At 35.5% G+C, this 19,413-nt stretch overlaps 3 protein-coding genes across 9 annotated transcripts in view; 2 read left to right on the top strand and 1 right to left on the bottom strand.

The window, feature by feature from the left end:
* Window positions 1-1,535, top strand: part of LOC116848424 — a 34,365-nt gene extending 32,830 nt beyond the window's left edge. For all 5 annotated transcript variants that reach the window (XM_032824510.1, XM_032824506.1, XM_032824509.1 and 2 more), the window contains one exon: window positions 406-1,535. In XM_032824510.1, the coding sequence (XP_032680401.1) occupies window positions 406-684 (279 nt within the window). In that variant the 3' untranslated portion in view covers window positions 685-1,535. The remainder of the gene's footprint in view (window positions 1-405) is intronic.
* LOC116848431 overlaps window positions 1-19,413 on the top strand; it is a 230,144-nt gene that overhangs the window by 70,372 nt on the left and 140,359 nt on the right. Inside the window, exon 1 of one of the 2 annotated variants that reach the window (XM_032824520.1) lies at window positions 11,767-12,399. The exons of the other annotated variant lie outside the window; for it this stretch is intronic. The gene's annotated coding sequence lies outside the window, so the exon portion shown is untranslated. Of the gene's footprint in view, window positions 1-11,766; window positions 12,400-19,413 lie in introns of those variants that run through there. 2 annotated transcript variants of the gene reach the window in all.
* On the bottom strand, window positions 1,177-17,425 carry LOC116848423 (importin subunit alpha-7). 2 transcript variants are annotated; one of them, XM_032824505.1, is made up of 11 exons: window positions 17,024-17,425; window positions 16,416-16,550; window positions 16,128-16,259; window positions 15,825-15,959; window positions 6,146-6,355; window positions 5,804-6,001; window positions 5,358-5,578; window positions 4,785-5,048; window positions 4,495-4,699; window positions 4,096-4,399; window positions 1,177-4,012 (listed from the first exon to the last, which is right to left on the bottom strand). In XM_032824505.1, exons 1-11 carry the CDS (start codon window positions 17,126-17,128, stop codon window positions 3,816-3,818), a joined length of 2,106 nt encoding a protein of 701 aa, XP_032680396.1. In that variant the 5' UTR covers window positions 17,129-17,425; the 3' UTR covers window positions 1,177-3,815. The 2 variants fall into 2 exon arrangements, with proteins under 2 accessions (XP_032680396.1, XP_032680395.1); XM_032824504.1 differs by lacking the exons at window positions 15,825-15,959; window positions 16,128-16,259; window positions 16,416-16,550; window positions 17,024-17,425 and adding an exon at window positions 8,234-8,719.

Here is a 19,413-nt window from a genome sequence, read left to right as displayed (position 1 = left end):
ACTGTGCAATGGGTTGCAAAATGGTCTAGATGCAAGGAAGTTAAGAGCACATCTAATTGTCAAAATTGAAAATCACTATTGACGGATTTACGCAATGATAATATAATTAATGTAATTACTGGAGACAAACCCGTCAATAACGATCCTCGGTTCTAACAGTCTAAATAGTTCTGCAATCCACTGTACATACTCTTCCAAACGCGAATTCGGTTGATATATGAGTCGTCGAGAGCAAAATTGGTGTGAATCAATTTTTTTCTAGTTTGGATTGACCGAAAAGACACGACAGAGAGCAGCAGCTCTTTGGCTTTGTGATATCAACTCAAATTAGAAGAAAAACACCGTTCTTGCTCTCAACGTCTCGTACATTAGCTATGCTTATGGAAACGAATGAATCTGTTGCAGATAATTCGTGATGTCTTGAATATTAATGCGGAAGCGATAAAAGCGTTGCACAATTTGTGCGATAGGATAAATCCGTTGATTCGAGAAGTTATTTACATCATTACGATGCAAACCAAAAATTACGAATCGTCACAACAGAAGATGGCATTTGTGGAGAAACATTTTTACCACAAATTATCGAAAAGCATTGACAAAGATGTTCTAACGGCACTCGTGACACGAATTACAGACGGAGCAATTATATTGGTACAACCCGAGCCGAATCTACGGTATTGTTAATTTTGCTGGAAGAGAGAAAAGGGTGAATTGTTATGTTTAATGTACAATTGATGGTATGGTAGAATTCTACATACTCCGGAATCGAGAAATCAAACGAAAAATTTCGTGTATTATATGTAAAAAGAAAGATTTTTGGGCATATTGACGCTCAAATTTCTTATTCAATTTTATTTTGTTGCATACTGCAAAAATTAATCGTTAGTGATTTCTCATTCTTGTAATTATATAACTAAAGTGTAGTAAATTAATTTTTCTTTAATTTATATTAATATTACGTACTCAATGATTATCGTAACTATAATAATTCATGCTTGTCTTTGCACATAAATCAAGAAAATCTAAATCTTTTAATTTCACTTTATTTTGTTATGCCAATGTTACACGAGATTAAATTTATTTTTAGTGAATCTTCCTATGTAATCACAATTTCATACTTTTATGTATTTTCAAAAAATATAACGACACTGCTATATCTAGCGATATTCACGCATATTTTCGAGAATGACATTTATTTAGCTCCAAAATAAAATACATTCAACAGGATTTCATTGTGTGTGATATTAGATTCTCGTGTTAATATGTCAGTCAGCAGTCCGTACAGTAATTAAATAATGTCGAGTATCGTATTTTGCTCATTGCCAATTTACAAGATCTTTCACATATATATGAAGATTAGTAACACCCTACTTTAGTTAAAACTATTTCAGACATTCACAAAATCGCAAAACGTTATTGAACGTGCTTGAATTGATAAAATTATATACATATGATCAAATAACAAAGACTCAGTTTCACTAATACTTTGTGTTAATTATGATTTATGTATAATAAACGATATATTGTAAAACAAATATTCACTGGAAAGTTCTTATTTTGAATTATCTTGTTCATTTTGAGTACCTAAATATCAAAAAATATATATATATACATATATTTAAACAAATTATATTCGCATATATATATTATAATTTTATACAGATTAACATATAAATTTTACGTAACTCGTATTGCAGATTATTTCTCTTCTGATATGCACATTCTCCCTCTTTCTCTTGTACTATATAAAATTTTATAAATACTAACTGCATTTTTATACCCATTTTCTTTTTGATGTTTTCTCAAAGTGGGTGAAAAAATGAACTTAAGATAATTGTAAAATTTTAACAAGATCTATTTATACAGATTTATTTCTCCACTTCAATAAGCCTTTTGTAGACTTCATACAGATCCATGGGAAAATAAAATATAATATTCACGATGTTTATTTAAACCAGTGCTTTTCAACTTTTTCTTTTTTGAGCGATGCAACACTTCCAAATAGAAAAAATTAGCAATAGGTTTCCATAAATAGAGATACATATTTTATATCAATCTACATGTATTTTAAACAATTTAATATGAGTGTTGGATGTGTGTTTGTGTGTATATATATATACACATACACATATTAATTTTATATATATATATATATATATATATATATATATATAAAATTAATGTAAAAATATAATTAAAGATGTTCTCTGATTAATTATATAGAAAAAATTCTATTTTTTCGATAAAAAAATCTTGCATTGTATTTGAAGAATGCTCACGGAATTATTCATCGAGACTTAATAATTCTAATTAATCTCTATATACTTCATTCAATAATAATATTATAGTATAACTTTTCCAAAATTTGATTTAGAAAATAGCGTGCATAATGGCAAAAAAGAAAATTGTTTTAAACTATATTCGTTATATACTACTCGTTAAGCATTTTATAAATTGGCAACAAGTACCCATAGCTGCGCACCTTGCTAAAATAGGACGTTTAGCAAAGCTTCAACTAGTGAGTTATAGTACAGTCGTTCTCTGTCGTAATAATTCAAATCGGTAACTAAAAGTAGACAGTATATATAGAGTTCGTATAATATAGTATGGTATCGTCAAACCTAAATAATAAATACATTTTATACAGTCGTAGACTTTTTATACAGAATGTCCAAAATCTAATGATGTGCTGTACAATCCCAATACTACTGATCATTTTTTTTTAATAATCTGCATACAAAAAGTTTAATATCATTTGTAGTTCTTTTGCTTTGAATCTAAATTCTGAAACAAAATAAGTTATTTACTTGACATATTCACAAATGTTCATAATTAAGAATTTAATAATTTGGTATCCAGTAATTCATTATGTGATCCTGAATTAATAAGAACATACGTAGAATAAGGTCGGCATATACTACGCGATTGTCAACGCAAAAGAATCTGCGCATACTTCGCACATCTTGTGTCGATGTAAAGCATACTTGTTATAAGTTGTAACTAAGGCTCTGAGGATTTTCTATAAATTGATACAGTATTGCGTTGATGGGGCCAGATACGACTATTGCTTTGCTTCTTAAGGGCACTCTGTATAGAATAGTCTTCAAATTACGAGATACGTATTTACAGTAAAAAAGTTTAATTGGTCATGTTTCTATCTAGTATAGTAAGGAGGTGAGTACCGCGTTGCGTAATGTTGTCCGTGTTGGCTACATAGTCGCGTACTTCAGTCGTTTAGTACCTTGCAGGTCCATGCAAGTATTATTTTCGTAATTCTGTGTCAGTCACATGTCGCACGAGGGTATGTGAGTCTGCCTCGTCAAATTGTCTTGATCATTGTCTCCACTTCTATTTAAGCGCTAAGTTGTTTATTCCTGTTACTCCTGATGAGACGTATCTCATACTAAATACATGCAAGTATGAGTACGTAAACTGCTTCTACGCAAATTGCACCAAGATTGTAGGTACAAGTATTGCCGCAATTTGACGTAGTTTTGGAAACTATAATTTTAAATAGTAACATACGGTATGTTATAGTATATTGTCTAAAATAACGAAAAAATAAAAAAAGAAAACATGAAAAGTAACTATATATAAGGACTTTACTGCTCTTCATAATTTGACGAAGAATAGATGACTTTGGGGCAACATTAATATTGTTTGATACAAACGAACTCTAGAGCGTATGCACAAATACATAAAATTATTTGTCGCGTCGATGTACCGATTTTAGGGACATCGTATATCCCTGTAGAACAAATAACCGTAAACACTTAACGAAACAAATATTGTATTCAGAGTTTAAGGACAGTTGATTAGAATTCAAAGCCTTGAACTGGTAGCTGGGAAGAATCTGGTGTGGTGAATTGGTATTCTTGTCCTTGCGAATCGATAGAAGGTACCAGTCTAGTATCCTCCTCCTCCGACCCGAAAAATCGATCGATAATATCAAAGGCCTTTTGATAAATATCCATATTTTGATGAGATTGCAAGAACTCTATTTTATCTAGGCCTGAAATGTCATGATGAGCGACACTCGTTAAGATTGTGTGTCAAAGTGTGTCTTGTGTGAAATCTTAAATACTGATACATTACCATAGCACTCTTCGATAAGGACTGCGTAGGGGTTAAGACCATTGTGAATGGGTGCGTCTTGTTCTCCCAAACGTAAAATATTTTCTAATCCGTTCAAAGCAACCTGCACAATTTTGGGATCCATAACAGTCAACAAATCGCACAATGGTGGGATACATCCTTGCATTGCAAGGTATCGAATTTGATCTGGCGTCCCACCGTTAGTAGCATTCGTGATTGCCCATGCTGCTTCTTTACGCGTTTTAAATTCAGCTTTTCCCAAAATATCAATTAAGACCGGAAAGATATTAGCGTCAATCACTGCCTGTGAAAAGCCAAAAATGAAAAGATAAAAAGATGAATGATATATCGAATAATAAATCACATCATTCTGATCATTTTCCAAACGTTGTAACGCACTTGAATTTGCTGTGGATTACCGGCAGTGATGTTAGAGACTGTCCAACAAGCCTCTTTACGAACACTTTCCCGTGGAGAACTTAAAAGATGCAACAGACATGGTAATGCTGAGCAATTTAATACGACTTGAGTTTGCACATCATCCCCAGTAACTATATTTCCTACAGCACGAAGAGCTGCGCTTATTACATTACTCTGATCATGCCTGAAAAAGAACATTTGCATTAGCCTTTTACTTGAGTAAAATTAGTCTTATGTATTATATATCCTATATGAGAATTGAAACGTACATAAGAAGTTCTATGAGGCGTCTACAAACGCCAGCATCGATAACAGCTTGTATCTTATCGTTTGGACCATCGCTCAAATAGGAGAGTGCCCAGCAAGCATCAGCGAGTACGTCAAAGTCAGCATGATTCAGAAGGTGCGCCAGAACTGGTAGACACGGTGCAACTTTTGCAAATGCTGGTGCTGGATTTTTCCCTCGGCAAAGGTTTGATAATGCCCATACCGCATTGCGAGTCATAGAGAGCCGTGTTGCTTTCGATAATAGTCTAAAAAATAGTGTCGTAAATCCATATTGATTGATCGTAACATTTACAGTTTTGCACAACATGAAAGCATTGACTGTATTCAGCAGAGGAAACTATTTTACAATTGTTGTAGCATTCGTGAATCTGATTGTTATACGCTCTTAGATTTAGACAAGACGAAGAGTATGCGCCAATTCACGAATTTTACAACAGTTGTAAAACAGTTTTCTCTGCTGAACGCAGCCATTGTATAAAATTTTTTAAAAAATATGGTGAAGTAAGGGTGAGACAATAAATTTAGAAAGAAATCGTAAATATAAGAAAACGTACTGCAAAAGTGGAGGGAGAATACCGTTGGCCAACACGTGATCTCTACATTCGGGACTATCTCCCGCAATATTCCCCAATGCCCATACAGCTTGTTCTTGCACGTCTTCATATTCAGAACCAAGTAAAGATATGAAAGTAGGAACAGCCCCTGCATCTATCACGACACGCGTTTGCTGAGATGTCCCGCTCGCTATATTTGTCAATGCCCAAGCTGCTTCAAACTAATAGATCACATTATTACTTAGCTTATTGACATCATGAAAGGAATTAACATACTCAAGGCCGATTGTTTTAACCTCTTGATAAGCTACCTGACATTTAAATCATATGCCTGTCTTCGTTTTTTCTTTAAATTGGACAGAAACAGACACAATTTAATTGTCAGGTAGTTTACCAAGAGGAATAATTAGTCCTCAATGTACTTAAGTTTACTTTCATGTACTAACCTGTAGTGTGCAATTTGTATTATTTTTAAGGAATTCAACGAATTGCGGCACAATTCCAGTTTGTATAACTTCATCTATAGGAGGGTTCGGCTCTCTTGATAACAATTTTCTAAATTTCTGCGTCGCTGCCAACTGATCTTGTATGTTAGGGCTGTACAATGCATCTACCATTTCAGATGTTATAATACCAACGGATTGCTAAAATATATTTTGCTATACAGATATATTATTACTATAGATTGCTATACAGATTTTTCGTGTAGAAGGACAAGATCATTAAGGAACAGATTAATGCATATTAGATTAATGCATACCAGATGTAGAAGTATAATGCAATATTACCGATTGTTGTGTAGGAAGTGCATATTCGTCTGTAGCTGTAACATTATCGTCATCCGCAACGATGTTCGGAACATTGCGACGTTTTGATAATTGCTGCTCCCGTTTCTGTTTCCTTAATTGAACTCCCTCTTCCTCCCTACGTCTTCGCAGTTCTTGCGAATCCAATCCTACATTTTTATAACGATGCTTGTGTGTGGGTCCAGTTGACATCTATATACCCAATATAACTCAACGTAAATTATATATTGATTATAGAATATCCTTTATCAAGCTTAAATATATTATAAATTGGAATTTTCTGAAGAATATTTGTGTCTGTGTTATAAGATCAAAATTTTACTTGCTTATTTATTTATATATATATATATATATATATATATATAGACACACACACACACACACATATATATATATATATATATATATATATATATATATATATAATTGCATGTAGGTAAATTCAGTTGCACAACGGTATATATTTTTTAATGACGTTAGAAATAAATTACATGGTCAGAATTGTGAGCCACTATTCACGAACTCTTGCATAGTAATTAATTATAATAAAAGTCAAAATAACAGTACACAAGATATAATGATATAAGATGACGGAAAGAGAGAGAGGATTCAAAGAAAAAATATAAAATAAAAATACTAATGTCTGGACATGTACCTGACTTTGAGACATTCTTTTTTTGATTTTTAAGTACAAATATTTAAATATTTAACATAGAATAAATATAGATATATATTTTTTATTAAAAATTTAGATATTCATATTTAAAAACCAAAACAACAAGAACATTCAGAGTTACATGTCTAGACATTGGTACTTTTACCTTAAGTATCTTTATTATATTATTAACTATCAAATAAGTTTACAATAAAGGATCGATATTTACACTATGTACTGTCACATTATGCAGCTCCTGTTAGAATAGATTACTACACAAACACATGAGCAGTAAGTTGCAATCATGTTAATATACTTCAGACGTCACAAGAAAAAATATGTGCACATCCATGTATATGTATCTGCATGTTACATATATTTTTTCCTATATACAGATATCCACAGAAATTATAACACCTTCAACTCTTCCCACACAAGTATACTTTGAAGAAATTAAAAATATAAGATTTGTCATATTCAAAAGAATTATACAAGCTATCATCTCGGTTTTTACCGTATTATCTTGGGAAAAAAAATAAAAACGAAGAAAGCGAAACCACCTTGCCACAAAATTTCGTACCTTTCTCAATATCACTTGAACTATATATGTTAACGATATACGCGAATTGTTTTAGCAAAACAGCAAGCCGAACTTCGTATTCTCTTCCTCGTTTAAAAATATATCTTCAAACACGAGAGATCACACGCGCGTACGAGTACACACACATTCATACGTATCGTACGCGTACAGATGCATTAGCGCATCCATCATCTAATATGTGCACAAGAATACAAAGGCGAGTAACGAAGAGAGGACGGTGATCCAAACGAAACCTGTTTCATTCTCTCTTTCGGGACAAAGAGAGAAAGAGACAGAAAGCAAGAAAGAGAGAAACATAGACAGATAGGGGAGAAAGAGAGACAGGGAGAACGAGAGGTAGATAGATAGAAAGAGGAAGGGAGAAGAGAGAGAAAAATTTTCGCCTGGCGATATTGAATGCTTGACCGAATGCCATCGCCGCGATCGTGAATCGTCATAAGATCATTTGACAGTGGATTCCACGTGAGGGTTAGGAGTCGATCGACTCGCTCGGGGCGGAGATGCTTCTCCCGGGGAATTAGTGGCTTCGCTTTCTCGGCGCGCCCGAGTGCGGTACCGACGATTGCGTCAATGCCGCCGCCGTCGCTGCCGCCGCTGCTGTGGCTCGACATACGAGCTAGCTGCGGCGAATTTTTCGCGACACGACGTCGCTGGGACATTTTGGCACGCACACGGCCGCGGACTGACATTGGTCTGGAATCCTCTCGAACCTTCGTACACGTCAATGCGCACGCCGCGACGAGTTCCCGGGCGCGGCGGCTCGCCGCGTACCGCCGTAATTATTCGCTTCGCACGCTCTTCTTCTGGTACTTACGGCTGTGAAACGGATTTCGGAGCCAACGGGTCAGACGTAAAAGATCATAAGAGTAACGCAGATCCAGGCGCCGCCGCGAGTCTCTTCCCCACTGCGAACTACGAACGACAGTCCGTCAGAAAGCCTTGATCCGCACACCCGCGACGCGCAATGAATCACGGGTTCCTGGCCACGGCACGCACTGATTGGTCAGAGCAGTCGATCGCGTCCCGCCGCTCTGTCCCTCGCTCGCTCTCTCTCACTCGCACTTTCTCCTTGGTGAGAAATTTGCGAACGCAACGATGGGGTTGAGAGGCCAATGCGTTATATGCGATTTCTTCGTCGCGGTAAGAAAAACGATATCAAGCGATCCTCGCAAAGTTTGCGATTTGCACACGAATGTAAACGAGAATTCCTATTGCGTCAAAGTATTGCGCAATACGCTTAAAATTCACTTCTCGGCGCTACGTTAGATCCGTGTCGCGGAGTGTACTGCAACGCGGTGGTGAATTATGAATTGAAGATGATCACTTGGCCAATCGGGGAACTGAGCGAGCCGCGATCGAAAACACTCGGTTGGTCAACTTTTAAGGCTGAATTCCCACTTAGCGCGTCACGCATCGCGTCGTCCGTCGCGTCACGAGTTAACCAATCCATATATGTAACACTAATATATGGCGCGTAGAGCTTTCAGCGATACCGCAACACTACGGTGCAGACAATGCTCGTCTGTCTTTTTCTGTATCAATATCAATTGAGCCCATATTCTGAATCCTCTTTTATCGATAAAAGTACCTTAAATGTAGTTTCTCAGCCAATCAGGTGGCTTCTAAGCCTCTTTTAGAGGCACTTTTACAGATAAAAGAAGATTCAGAATATGGGCCTTGGTGTTTACGACAAGCGGATTGGATTTTTAAACGGATTGTGCAGTGGTACCCAACCGACGGTATAGAAAATTCCCTAGATTAATTCGATTCTCTTGTGCTGTCTCTGATAGGTAATCGGATCGGATTGAAGTCTTGACATATTAGATAGGAGCAAACAGAGTGCGTGACAGAAAATAAAAGTAAGAAAAACAAGGTACGTACTTCTTGATTATTCTAAAGGTTAATATGTTTTATTTTCGTTTACACATATATCCTGGTTATCACATAAATTGAAATATGTTTTTCTGTCATAATACTAACGTAAAAGTCTATTTAATGGTCTATAACCTCTAAATATTTTAATGTATACATTTAAACATGTATGTAACTGATAAATAATGCAGGAACAGATATATATTTCCGTTTCACAATTTCTTTATTTAAATTGCGTATGATATATATTTTTTCTTAATATATTAACAATATATGTGTATGTGTAAATATATATATACATACACATAATTTGTAATTATGAATGTTTTTATATAAAAGTCTATATTTTTACTGAGTACAATCATGGACATATTTCTTATATGGAATACACTTTTTAACAATGAAGACGATGAACTGGCAAATACATCGTGTCAGAAAAGCACATACCAGAATAAATAATTATTTCGAACATGTTCAATTTTATTCTCTAATTTATATTATATACAGGGTGTTTCCTCTAACTCGACCATTTAAAATATCTCCGTTGTTTTTGATGATACGGGAAAATACTACAGGGAAAACTTGTTTGATTGGAAGGGACACATATTATGACGAGCAAACAATTTTTCTCGAGGTCATAGTTTTTGAGATTTCGAGGTCATTGCGATTTTTTTAAATGAAATAGCCCATATATTATTACATATTCTTATAGCTTATCTCGAGAGCTTTCCAAAACATTATAATAAAATATTTTTTCGTTAAGAACTTTTCGAGTAATAACACTTGAAATTTCCAGCACTTTGACATAGAATACAAAATATCTCGTAAAATATTCATCTTTCGGTTATCTTGCCTTATTATAGATTTCATTATTCCCACATTCTGCTTGTGATATTTATTTCTTTCTGCAAAACACAAATATGACAGATATTAAATTTCCTACATATATAACAATTAATATTATATTACAAACATAATTTATATATTTTTTTGTAATGAAATCTATTACTTATCTTTATATTTGCGTGTGATCCATGGTGCTCGGTTACGGCGAGTCCTGCGGAACACTTCTCACGCGAACATTGTGTTTACTTTTATGACACTACGTATATGTCATTTCTCTCCTATCGTAGTTAGTCACTGCGCAGGCGTGCAAACATGTAAGTATCAAAAACATATTACTTAAAGCCCATTCTACAATTGCGTGAACGTGGATGTAAGTGGTTGTAAATGATTATGACAACCAATCAAAGTAAAGCAATCAGTGAATAAAACATTCGGATTGGTTGACTTTTACGTTCACGACTACGCTCACGCAATTGTAGAATGGGCTTAAAGTACACTGCACGCATTGTTCAATAATTGGACGCTTTTACTTTATTTGGAGCAATTTCTTTGTTGCAATCAAAATCGGAGTATAATTAATGTTTTGTTAATGTAACCGCAAATTATTATCATTGAAAGGAGCTGCAGAAGCTTATTTCCACTGTTGTTTAAATACTAGCCTGGATAAAAACATGAGTGACTCTACAGAAAATTGTTTTTGCATGCAAAAAACAACTTAAGGAATATAGAACTACCTAATACGCAATGTATTGTTGAAGTATTCTATATTGATTTAGTATTCTATATCGAAATAAATCTAATATTTTTTTTTTTTTCAAGAGCAGCTATTAAAAAGTACTTGTCGCAAACCTCCTGAAAACCCTTCTCCAACATCTCCTTTCACATTACAGTAATTTCCTTGCTAACAAGAAAAAAATGCAGGGATGTTCGAGCGAGTGAAACAGTCGTCGGGACATCGCGTATTGCTCACGTATAGACAAGACAGTGTGAGTCAAGCGTTTTCTTAGGCCGGTATTCATAGTTCGATTTTATATTTAAGGTCATCTTAAGTACTGTCTTAAGATGTCATGAACCAATCACAGAGCCGTATTCGCATCTTAAGACATTACTTAAGACGGTCTCGAAAGATTCGACTATGAATACCGGTCTTAGTGTGTGTCACACATATTTTAGGACGGCATTTCTGTCCATGACATCTTATAATGCTATCTTTCTCGCTTTTACGTCTGCGATAGAGGATGGAAGATCGTCGCCACTCCCACCACTATTCCCTCTCCAAGCGTTCGATGAACGCTTAAGGCCTTCACACACACTTTCCGTAACAGTAACCGTAAGGGCTATCGCACACAAATTAACATAACTGCATATGCATAGCATAAGATCGTATGGATCAATGAGCATCGAATATTAAGCATCGAACCAATATGGCGATTTAATACTCGATGCTCATTAGTACATACGGTCTTATGCTATGCATATGCAGTTATGTCAATTTGTGTGCGATAGCCCTAAGACGTAACGTAAGAATTGACCAATTATGATGGAGTATTCACAAAAATGGCGACTTTATGTTTCGACGATTTTCAACGTGATTGGTCAATTCTTACGTTACGTCTTACGGTTACTGTTACAGAAAGTGTGTGTGAAGGCCTTTACCGCTAGCCGCTTCCGCCACTGCAGCACTCCGTGCTGCTCATGGTTCATCCACAAGCAGCAGTGGTGAATAATGGCTGCGTTCAGAAAACATAGCTGATCAGTGAGCGGTTAGTGATTATTGGTCCTTACTGTTAGATCCCTAACTTTAGACCAATTACATTGATTAATTACTCAACCGTTGTGTAACCGCTGTATCTCCTGAAAGCACCTAATGTGTCATCATGTGTGAGTCATACGAATATACGGACGGCATTAACGCCGGTGCGTGTACATATAAGAGTGTTTCAAGACTGAAGGTCAATACTTCAGGAAACCATTCTTTACATAATTCTGAATTAAAAAGTTCATATGAATATGTGTTTTATTCGCAATGGTTGCCGAGAAAAATCAATTTAATATATTTTGACCAACGTAACGCGTGAATCATGTTTTCTGATTCCGAGGCGAATGATCTTCTACTTACTGTACGTACAACTGCTGGACGCTGCGCGACAAATAAAGGAAAGTTACGTACAGCTGCAATCAGCTACACGCGCGGTTCATACTCGTGCGTTACGCTGTATACAAGCAGATGGTGGCATCATTGAAAACACCCTTTAAACTAAGGTAAGTAATAATAATTTAAGGCACACAGAAAAACTTAAGGCTCCTGGGGAGTCGCATCATCTAACTCTTTTTAATGATGTCAGAAGCGAGAAAACGCATGCTAAAAATTCCTGCAAAATACGTCGAGATAAACAGATATATCCACAAAACGACATTTGCGATCGATTAAGTACATCTCTAAAATACTCCGTACACTTTCCTTTTGTTCTAAAAATCAATAGATAATCGGAAAATTAATATGACAAGATAATGAGGAAATTAGGTTAGAAAAGACGATTGCACGTCACATTTATTTTATAATTATCTGTTGATTGTTAGAACAAAAGGAAAGTGTACGGAGTATTTTAGAGGTGTACTTAATCGATCGCAAATGTCGTTTTGTGGATATATCTGTTTATCTCGACGTATTTTGCAGGAATTTTTAACATGCGTTTTCTCGCTTCTGACGTCATTAAAAAGAGATGGATGATGCGACTCCCCAGGAGCCTTAAGCAGTAAGACGTAAGCAGTAAGCAAATTGACCAATCACAGTCGTTGATTCTTGGACCGTAAAGGCCTTCACACACACACTTTCCGTAACAGTAACCGTAAGACGTAACGTAAGAATTGACCAATTACGATGGAGTATTCACAAAAATGGCGACCTTATGTTTCGACGATTCTCAACGTGATTGGTCAATTCTTACGTTACGTCTTACGGTTACTGTTACGGAAAGTGTGTGTGAAGGCCTTAAGAAGAATCAATGACTGATTGATCAATTTGCTTACTGCTTACGTTTTACTGCTTAAGTTTTTCTATGTGCCACCAGCTTAAGTTATCCAAGAAGTATTACAAGCATGGATGTGGAATGAAACATCTTATTTTCTATTAATATCCCCAATAATGTTTTAAAAACTGAACTTCTCAGATAGAGTTTAAAGTTATTATAAGTTTATAATCGTTCGAAATAGGACTTATGTTTATATGAATATGTTTATATGTTTATATGAACTTTTTAATTCAGAATGATATAAAGAATAATTTTCTGACCTTCAGAAAGAATAGTATTGACCTTCAGTCCTGAATCACCCTGTATTGTACTCTTATATAAATTATATAAATTGTAGACCATTATAGACACATTCTATATTTATTTTTCTTATTAATTATCAATTATTCAGTTTCTTTAATAAATCTGTTTACATTTTGTCGCCACGCTTGCGCATTGCGATCACAGAACATTTCCCCACTTTCTTCTACCCTTATAGAAATATCATACTAAGAATCATTGATAATTACTTATTATCCAGTATTTTTAATACTGCAAATAAGTAATTATCAATGATTCTTAGTATGATATTTCTATAAGGGTATAGAGTTAATAACCGTTTATCTTTTATCCTTCAATGTTTGGTTTACTCTCGCTTATAGGAAAATTTCTCCGTTGTCCATATAGTAGTATTACATATATGATATAGAAGTACAACGGGCATGAATCAGGCGCATTTTATCGTTACCACCGAACGTAATAAAGGCGCATTTTGTTAGATGGCGTCTCGAAAATGCGCTTAGCTCTCACAGACTTCCATACACTAACTAGACTGCTGACTCTCTGATGGCTTTCGCAGCCAGCGAAATGCGACGCGACATGCGATATGCGATGCGCGATATGCAATGAGCGTACAGCTTTTCCGGAGTACCAATACGCTCATTGGATATCGCTCGTCGCATATCGTGTGTCGCGTCGCGCATCGCACTGGTCTGCGAGAGCCATGAGAAAACTGAGGCAAGTTGAGGGAATATAGGGCGTCATATTTAGTGACTCTTACACATACATAAAGAACACTGACAGTCACTGCTAGTGTTAATATTAGATTTTATAGGGAGCGGTGCACTTGGACACGGTGCATTTGGACACAGCCAATCACAGCACCGTATGATTAGAGACATCTGTAGGGTCCCTTGGAACAGCGACTTGTGATTGGACTGTGTCCAATTGCCCCGTGTCCAACTGATATACACCCGATTTTATAACGCATTATTAAGGCTGCGTTCAGTGAGGCGCTATTTAGCGCTGTGAGCGTTCTCTGTCCCTATTCAATTTTCAGGAACAAACAAGGACAGAGCACATTCATAGCATTTCCCCGAACGCAGGCTATAACGAAGCGTTAAGCACTTGGAAATACTTTTCCTGAGTAGAGTAGTCGTGAATTGATCACGTGGTGTGCACACATGGATAGTACACATATATTAGCAGGGTCACTCAATATGGCGCCTATCGTCACCACCAACCCATCGCCCAGAGTCTAATTAATCAGCAGTCTAATTAGTATATAGAAGTCTGTGTTAGCTCTGGTCACTAAAATCAGGCTGGCACAGATGATCTTGAAATAAGATTCGACTATAATGAATTCCGGCCTATAGGTCGATGCCTACGTCTATTTTCTCGGGCGCTGGCGGCAAAATTTCTATTGGTTAGACAATTTCCCGAAAAGTAGAGGGGATAATGTTGGTACCAAGAAAAATCTCTACACGATATAATTTAAAGGTCTGTTTTTTATAACTGCACTGCTGAACTGATGCAATAAATTGAAGTGAGACAAGTATATGTTTTCTCACTGTAACTTTTTGCACTAGTTCAGCAGTGCAGTTACAAAAAACAGATCTTTAAATTATATCATGTAATGACTCTCGCAGACCAGCGCGATTTGCGACACAGCACGCGATATGCGATGCGCGATATCCAATGAGCGTACAGCTTTTCCGGAATACCAATACACTCATTGGATATCGCTCGTCGCATATCGTGTGTCGCGTCGCGTCGCGCATCGCACTGGCTGCGAGAGCCATAAAGATTTTTCTTGGTACCAACATTATCCCGTCCACTTTTCGGAAAATTATCGCCTAACCGTTTCTATCTGATGCGTGTCCATTCTACGCCCATTTTCTAGTAGTCGCGCTAAGCGCATAATTGCGTGATTGAGAATACCGACCATCGTGCACGGATTTATATTTCATTCAGCATTCACATGATCTTTTCTCTTTACACACTTTGTCATAAATTTATTTGGTTTCATAGATTTATTCAACTCTTTGGTATTTGTATGTATATATTCATTCTACAAATATCATAAGTAATCGCAAATATTTTTCACATTGTCTAATTGTAATATTTTTTATGCAACTAAAGAATGTGGAAACATATCAGAAGCAGATCCTATTATATAAATGTCAACTGGAAAGAAGTGTATCACAATAGTCCCATTATAGCATAAATGCTAAATCCATTACAACATAATCATTAGACCCAAGGGATTGTAACGTTATACTGATAGTAAAAAGCATTGATAAGAAAAAAAAACAAAAGAAAACATTAAAATAGCATGCCTTAGACTTTGATACGATCTGCCAGAGAGCAAGACAGACCAGTGTTATCTGGCTCCACATTGAGTTCCTTTACAATGCCATCTTCAACAATCATGGAGTAACGTTTGCTGCGCTTGCCTCCTAAGACTTGCAGATCCATGCTGAGATTTATAGCATCTGTAAATTCTGCTTTAGGGTCGGCTAGCATTCGTATCTAATGATGAAAGTAGCTTTATTTTAGGAAACAATCAGTATAAATCTTAAGTGGAATATAAAAGACGGAAAATCTTAATTGCAATATAAAAGTCAATTAACACGAGTAATTTATTTATTCTCTGAATTTCTGTGTAGTTATTAATTTGGTATGTAAATAAACACATACTTTATTGGTTGCACCATGTTCTTTTCCCCAAGCTTCCATAACAAATGGATCATTAACACTGATGCAGAAAATCTCTGAAATTCCTTTGGATTTTAGATCAACTGCTTTTTCAATATAGCCAGGAAGATGAGTCTAGAAAAATTAAATTCTGTATAATCTTGATGCAAGCGTAAGTTCAGAAGAAACTCAGCATTGATATAATTTACAATTGGTATTTGTCTGAATCTTAATATCTTTCAAAGATCTAGTTCTCAATAACTATCAATTAATTATAAAAAAATAACATACTTTTGAACATCCTGGTGTAAATGCACCTGGTACGGCAAACACAATGATTTTTTTCCCAGCTGCTTCTTTTGCTAGGTTCACTTTGTTTGCTGGTGTGTTCTCAAAAAGATCTACACTGGGAAGCTTGTCTCCAACCTTGAGAAAATGATCTCGTTAATCTTTTGCTTTCAAAAAAAGGAAGTTACACATACTATCAATAATATAAGGCACATATTATTCATGTGTATTACATATATACATTGTACATATATACAATGAGAATATAATCCTTGCTCACAGCATTAGTTGGCAATTTTAACTGTGATTTATTATGACTACATCCTTTTTCATAATTTAGTTTAAGCTAGGGTAATGCAACTACACTTAAAATTAGTCTGGCAAGATTATACAACATTAGTTGTAATGCCAAGAGCTTGGCAATGCCAAGAGTCGGTTGCATTCTCCTCTTTGATAACCAATTATGAGAAAGAATATTTTATTGATATTTAGATCCGGTTTGTTTACTCAAGTTATAAAAAAAATTAAAAACAAATTTCACGAAGTAAGCTTAGCATCGAATAATTTTGAGTTAATAAACTTTGAAATAAATAGGCCGATGGAATACTCACGGCGATAACCATGTTTCGCGATGATACGTGAAAATCTCGTGTGAAATGCCGAAACGTCGATGCTCGCCTGTCGACAGAAACGATACGACTTACTAGTTGACTCATGTAGGGCCGTACGAAGACTTCTGTTTTGGACTGTTTTATTTCGTAGAGACACGATATTAAGGCGTAATTTGTTGCAAACACTCGATGGTGTGTTTAACATATGACATGTGACCAACCGGGACGTTATTGCATAATACTATTATCTATATGTTATCGTCAACTGATTATTCAATTTCTCAGTTCGTTTCTTTTTATTAAAGAATGATTATCTCTCTGTAAGTTTGAAGAATAATTTATTTTTTACGTCGACATATTTTTAGGTCTGTTCTTTTTAGTTGAACTATCTAAACTGGTACACACTGGTACAATAAGTTACAGTGAGACAAATATATTTTGTTTTTCATTTAATGTAATTTGTAATTCAATATATCTTAGCCATAAACGAGAGTAACATGATTTAATATCTCTAAAAAGTAGAGACTTCAAACTTTAAAATGCTTCTCGCGCCATTTCGTTATCGTTATTTTTTAAAAAAATTATAATCTGTTGAATTTGTCCTGTTTTAATAAAAGGGAAAAATGGCTAACCAATCTGAATCATACTACATAAGAAATGTAAAGACCATTCTACATTGCATAAGCGTGATCGTAAGTGGTTGTAAGTGACAAATAATCAGAATGAAGCAATCAATGAATAAAACACTCTGATTGACTTTTATATTCACGATCCGCTTATGCAATTGTAAAATAGTCTCAAGAAACGTCTAATCCATCATTGATTTTGTTTACGGCAGTTTAAAACCGATTTAGTAACTACCAACTTAGTGAACTCTTGAATCCGATTGGAGTATATTTCTAGATCTAAAAGAATATACCAATCGGATGCGAGAGTTTACTAAATACGGTAGTTACTAAATCGGTTTTAAGTTGCCGTGTAAACAAAGTCATTGATGCTCGTTTCTATCAATTTTGGTAAAAGCTGCTTTTCGAAATTCAGTCATTACTGAAAATCTATAATTCATATTACATATACTATAGAATTTCAGCACTGGCAGTCAATTTCGGGACGCAGCCTAAGTAAATGGTTATTCCAATGGAATTGATCAATTATATTTCTTGTTAGTCAGAATTGATAGATGCGATTAGTCAATTCCGTTGGAATAATCAGTCGGTTAAGTAAACCAAAGTTGATAGAAACGGGCACCAATTGTACGACCTTAAATCTTCGGCGTTGACGAGGTAATGCTAGATTATTGGTTTTACGAAGTTTTGCACATGCTAAAAAATTTCTATTTAACCTCTTGTCGGTAAAAATGTAAAACCAGTATAGATAATAACTGCAGAAATGCAGTTTCACAAAAGTATTATTCCATAGCACAAGTCACAGTGACATCACAATGGACTCACAATTTTTATTATGAATTCAATCAATAATTGGAGGATCGAGCTTCGCCCGCCGATTTGCAATTGCAATTTTGATACACTTTTTACACTTGATCCCAAGCAAGAGTGAAAAGTGTATCAGAATTGCATTTACACTCGTGAACTCATGATGTCATTTTTAAAACCTCTAAAGAATTAATGTGCACTAAGTGCACATGTGTGAAAGTGTAAAAAGTTCAATTAATGCGAATAAACTTATTGGATATTAGCTATTTTCAGACAGCTCACATCTTCAAAGGACGTCCTAAAAATATTCTAATGACATCCCTCCGTCCTGAAAACGTCTTCAGAATGTATTTTTGAAAATTTGTGTTGTTTGGAGTGCACTAGTGTGCAACGGGCATTAGGTGTAAAAGTGTGAAAAGTACAAGCAACTCGAACAAATCTAATAAGAACATTTTTATTCGGGGGGTTGAAATCAAGGACACTGCTTGAAGTATTCCCTTCCCAAACAGCACAAATCTCCTGAAATTTTGGATATCCAAAATCAGGATATCCTGAGGATGTCCTGAGGACGTCCGATGTCCTAAGGACATCCACAGAACGTCCATGGGATATCGTGTGCTGTTTGGATTGTGCTTTAATGTATTATGCTAAAGTGCTCACTCTACCTTGGTCCGTGTAGTGGCGATTCCTAGCGGAGATTTTAGAAAGTCGATATTACATACCTTTATCCAAGATTCAGACCAATATTTACCAACCGCTTAGACTCAAACCTTGGCATTGGACGTGAGGTCCAACTTCAAGAATGAATTTCACGAAAATTAAAACGAATTGAACGAGACTCTCGAACAAATATTTTTCATGCGCACAAGTACAATTTTACTATATTTAATAGCGTGATAATCTGTTAGCGCGCGCGCGTATTATCATTTTCGAAAATACATGTATCAATTTCCACGC

This window comes from Odontomachus brunneus, unplaced genomic scaffold, assembly GCF_010583005.1.
Source record: "Odontomachus brunneus isolate Ranch 3 - 2012 unplaced genomic scaffold, Obru_v1 Obru_scaffold_095, whole genome shotgun sequence".
Classification (NCBI taxonomy): Eukaryota; Metazoa; Arthropoda; class Insecta; order Hymenoptera; family Formicidae; genus Odontomachus; species Odontomachus brunneus.
The sequence above is the reverse complement of the archived record's forward strand: the minus strand, read 5'-3'. Positions and strand labels throughout refer to the sequence as shown.

Bases quoted from the DNA above. Each gene is read 5' to 3' on its own strand.
- LOC116848423 (XM_032824505.1), bottom strand. From the start codon at position 17,128: ATGAGTCAACTAGTAAGTCGTATCGTTTCTGTCGACAGGCGAGCATCG. The intron at 15,960-16,127 runs GTATGTGTTTAT...TTTCATCATTAG, and splicing joins AACATGGTGCAACCAATAAA to ATACGAATGCTAGCCGACCC. The intron at 4,700-4,784 runs GTACGTTTCAAT...GTTCTTTTTCAG, and splicing joins CGCCTCATAGAACTTCTTAT to GCATGATCAGAGTAATGTAA.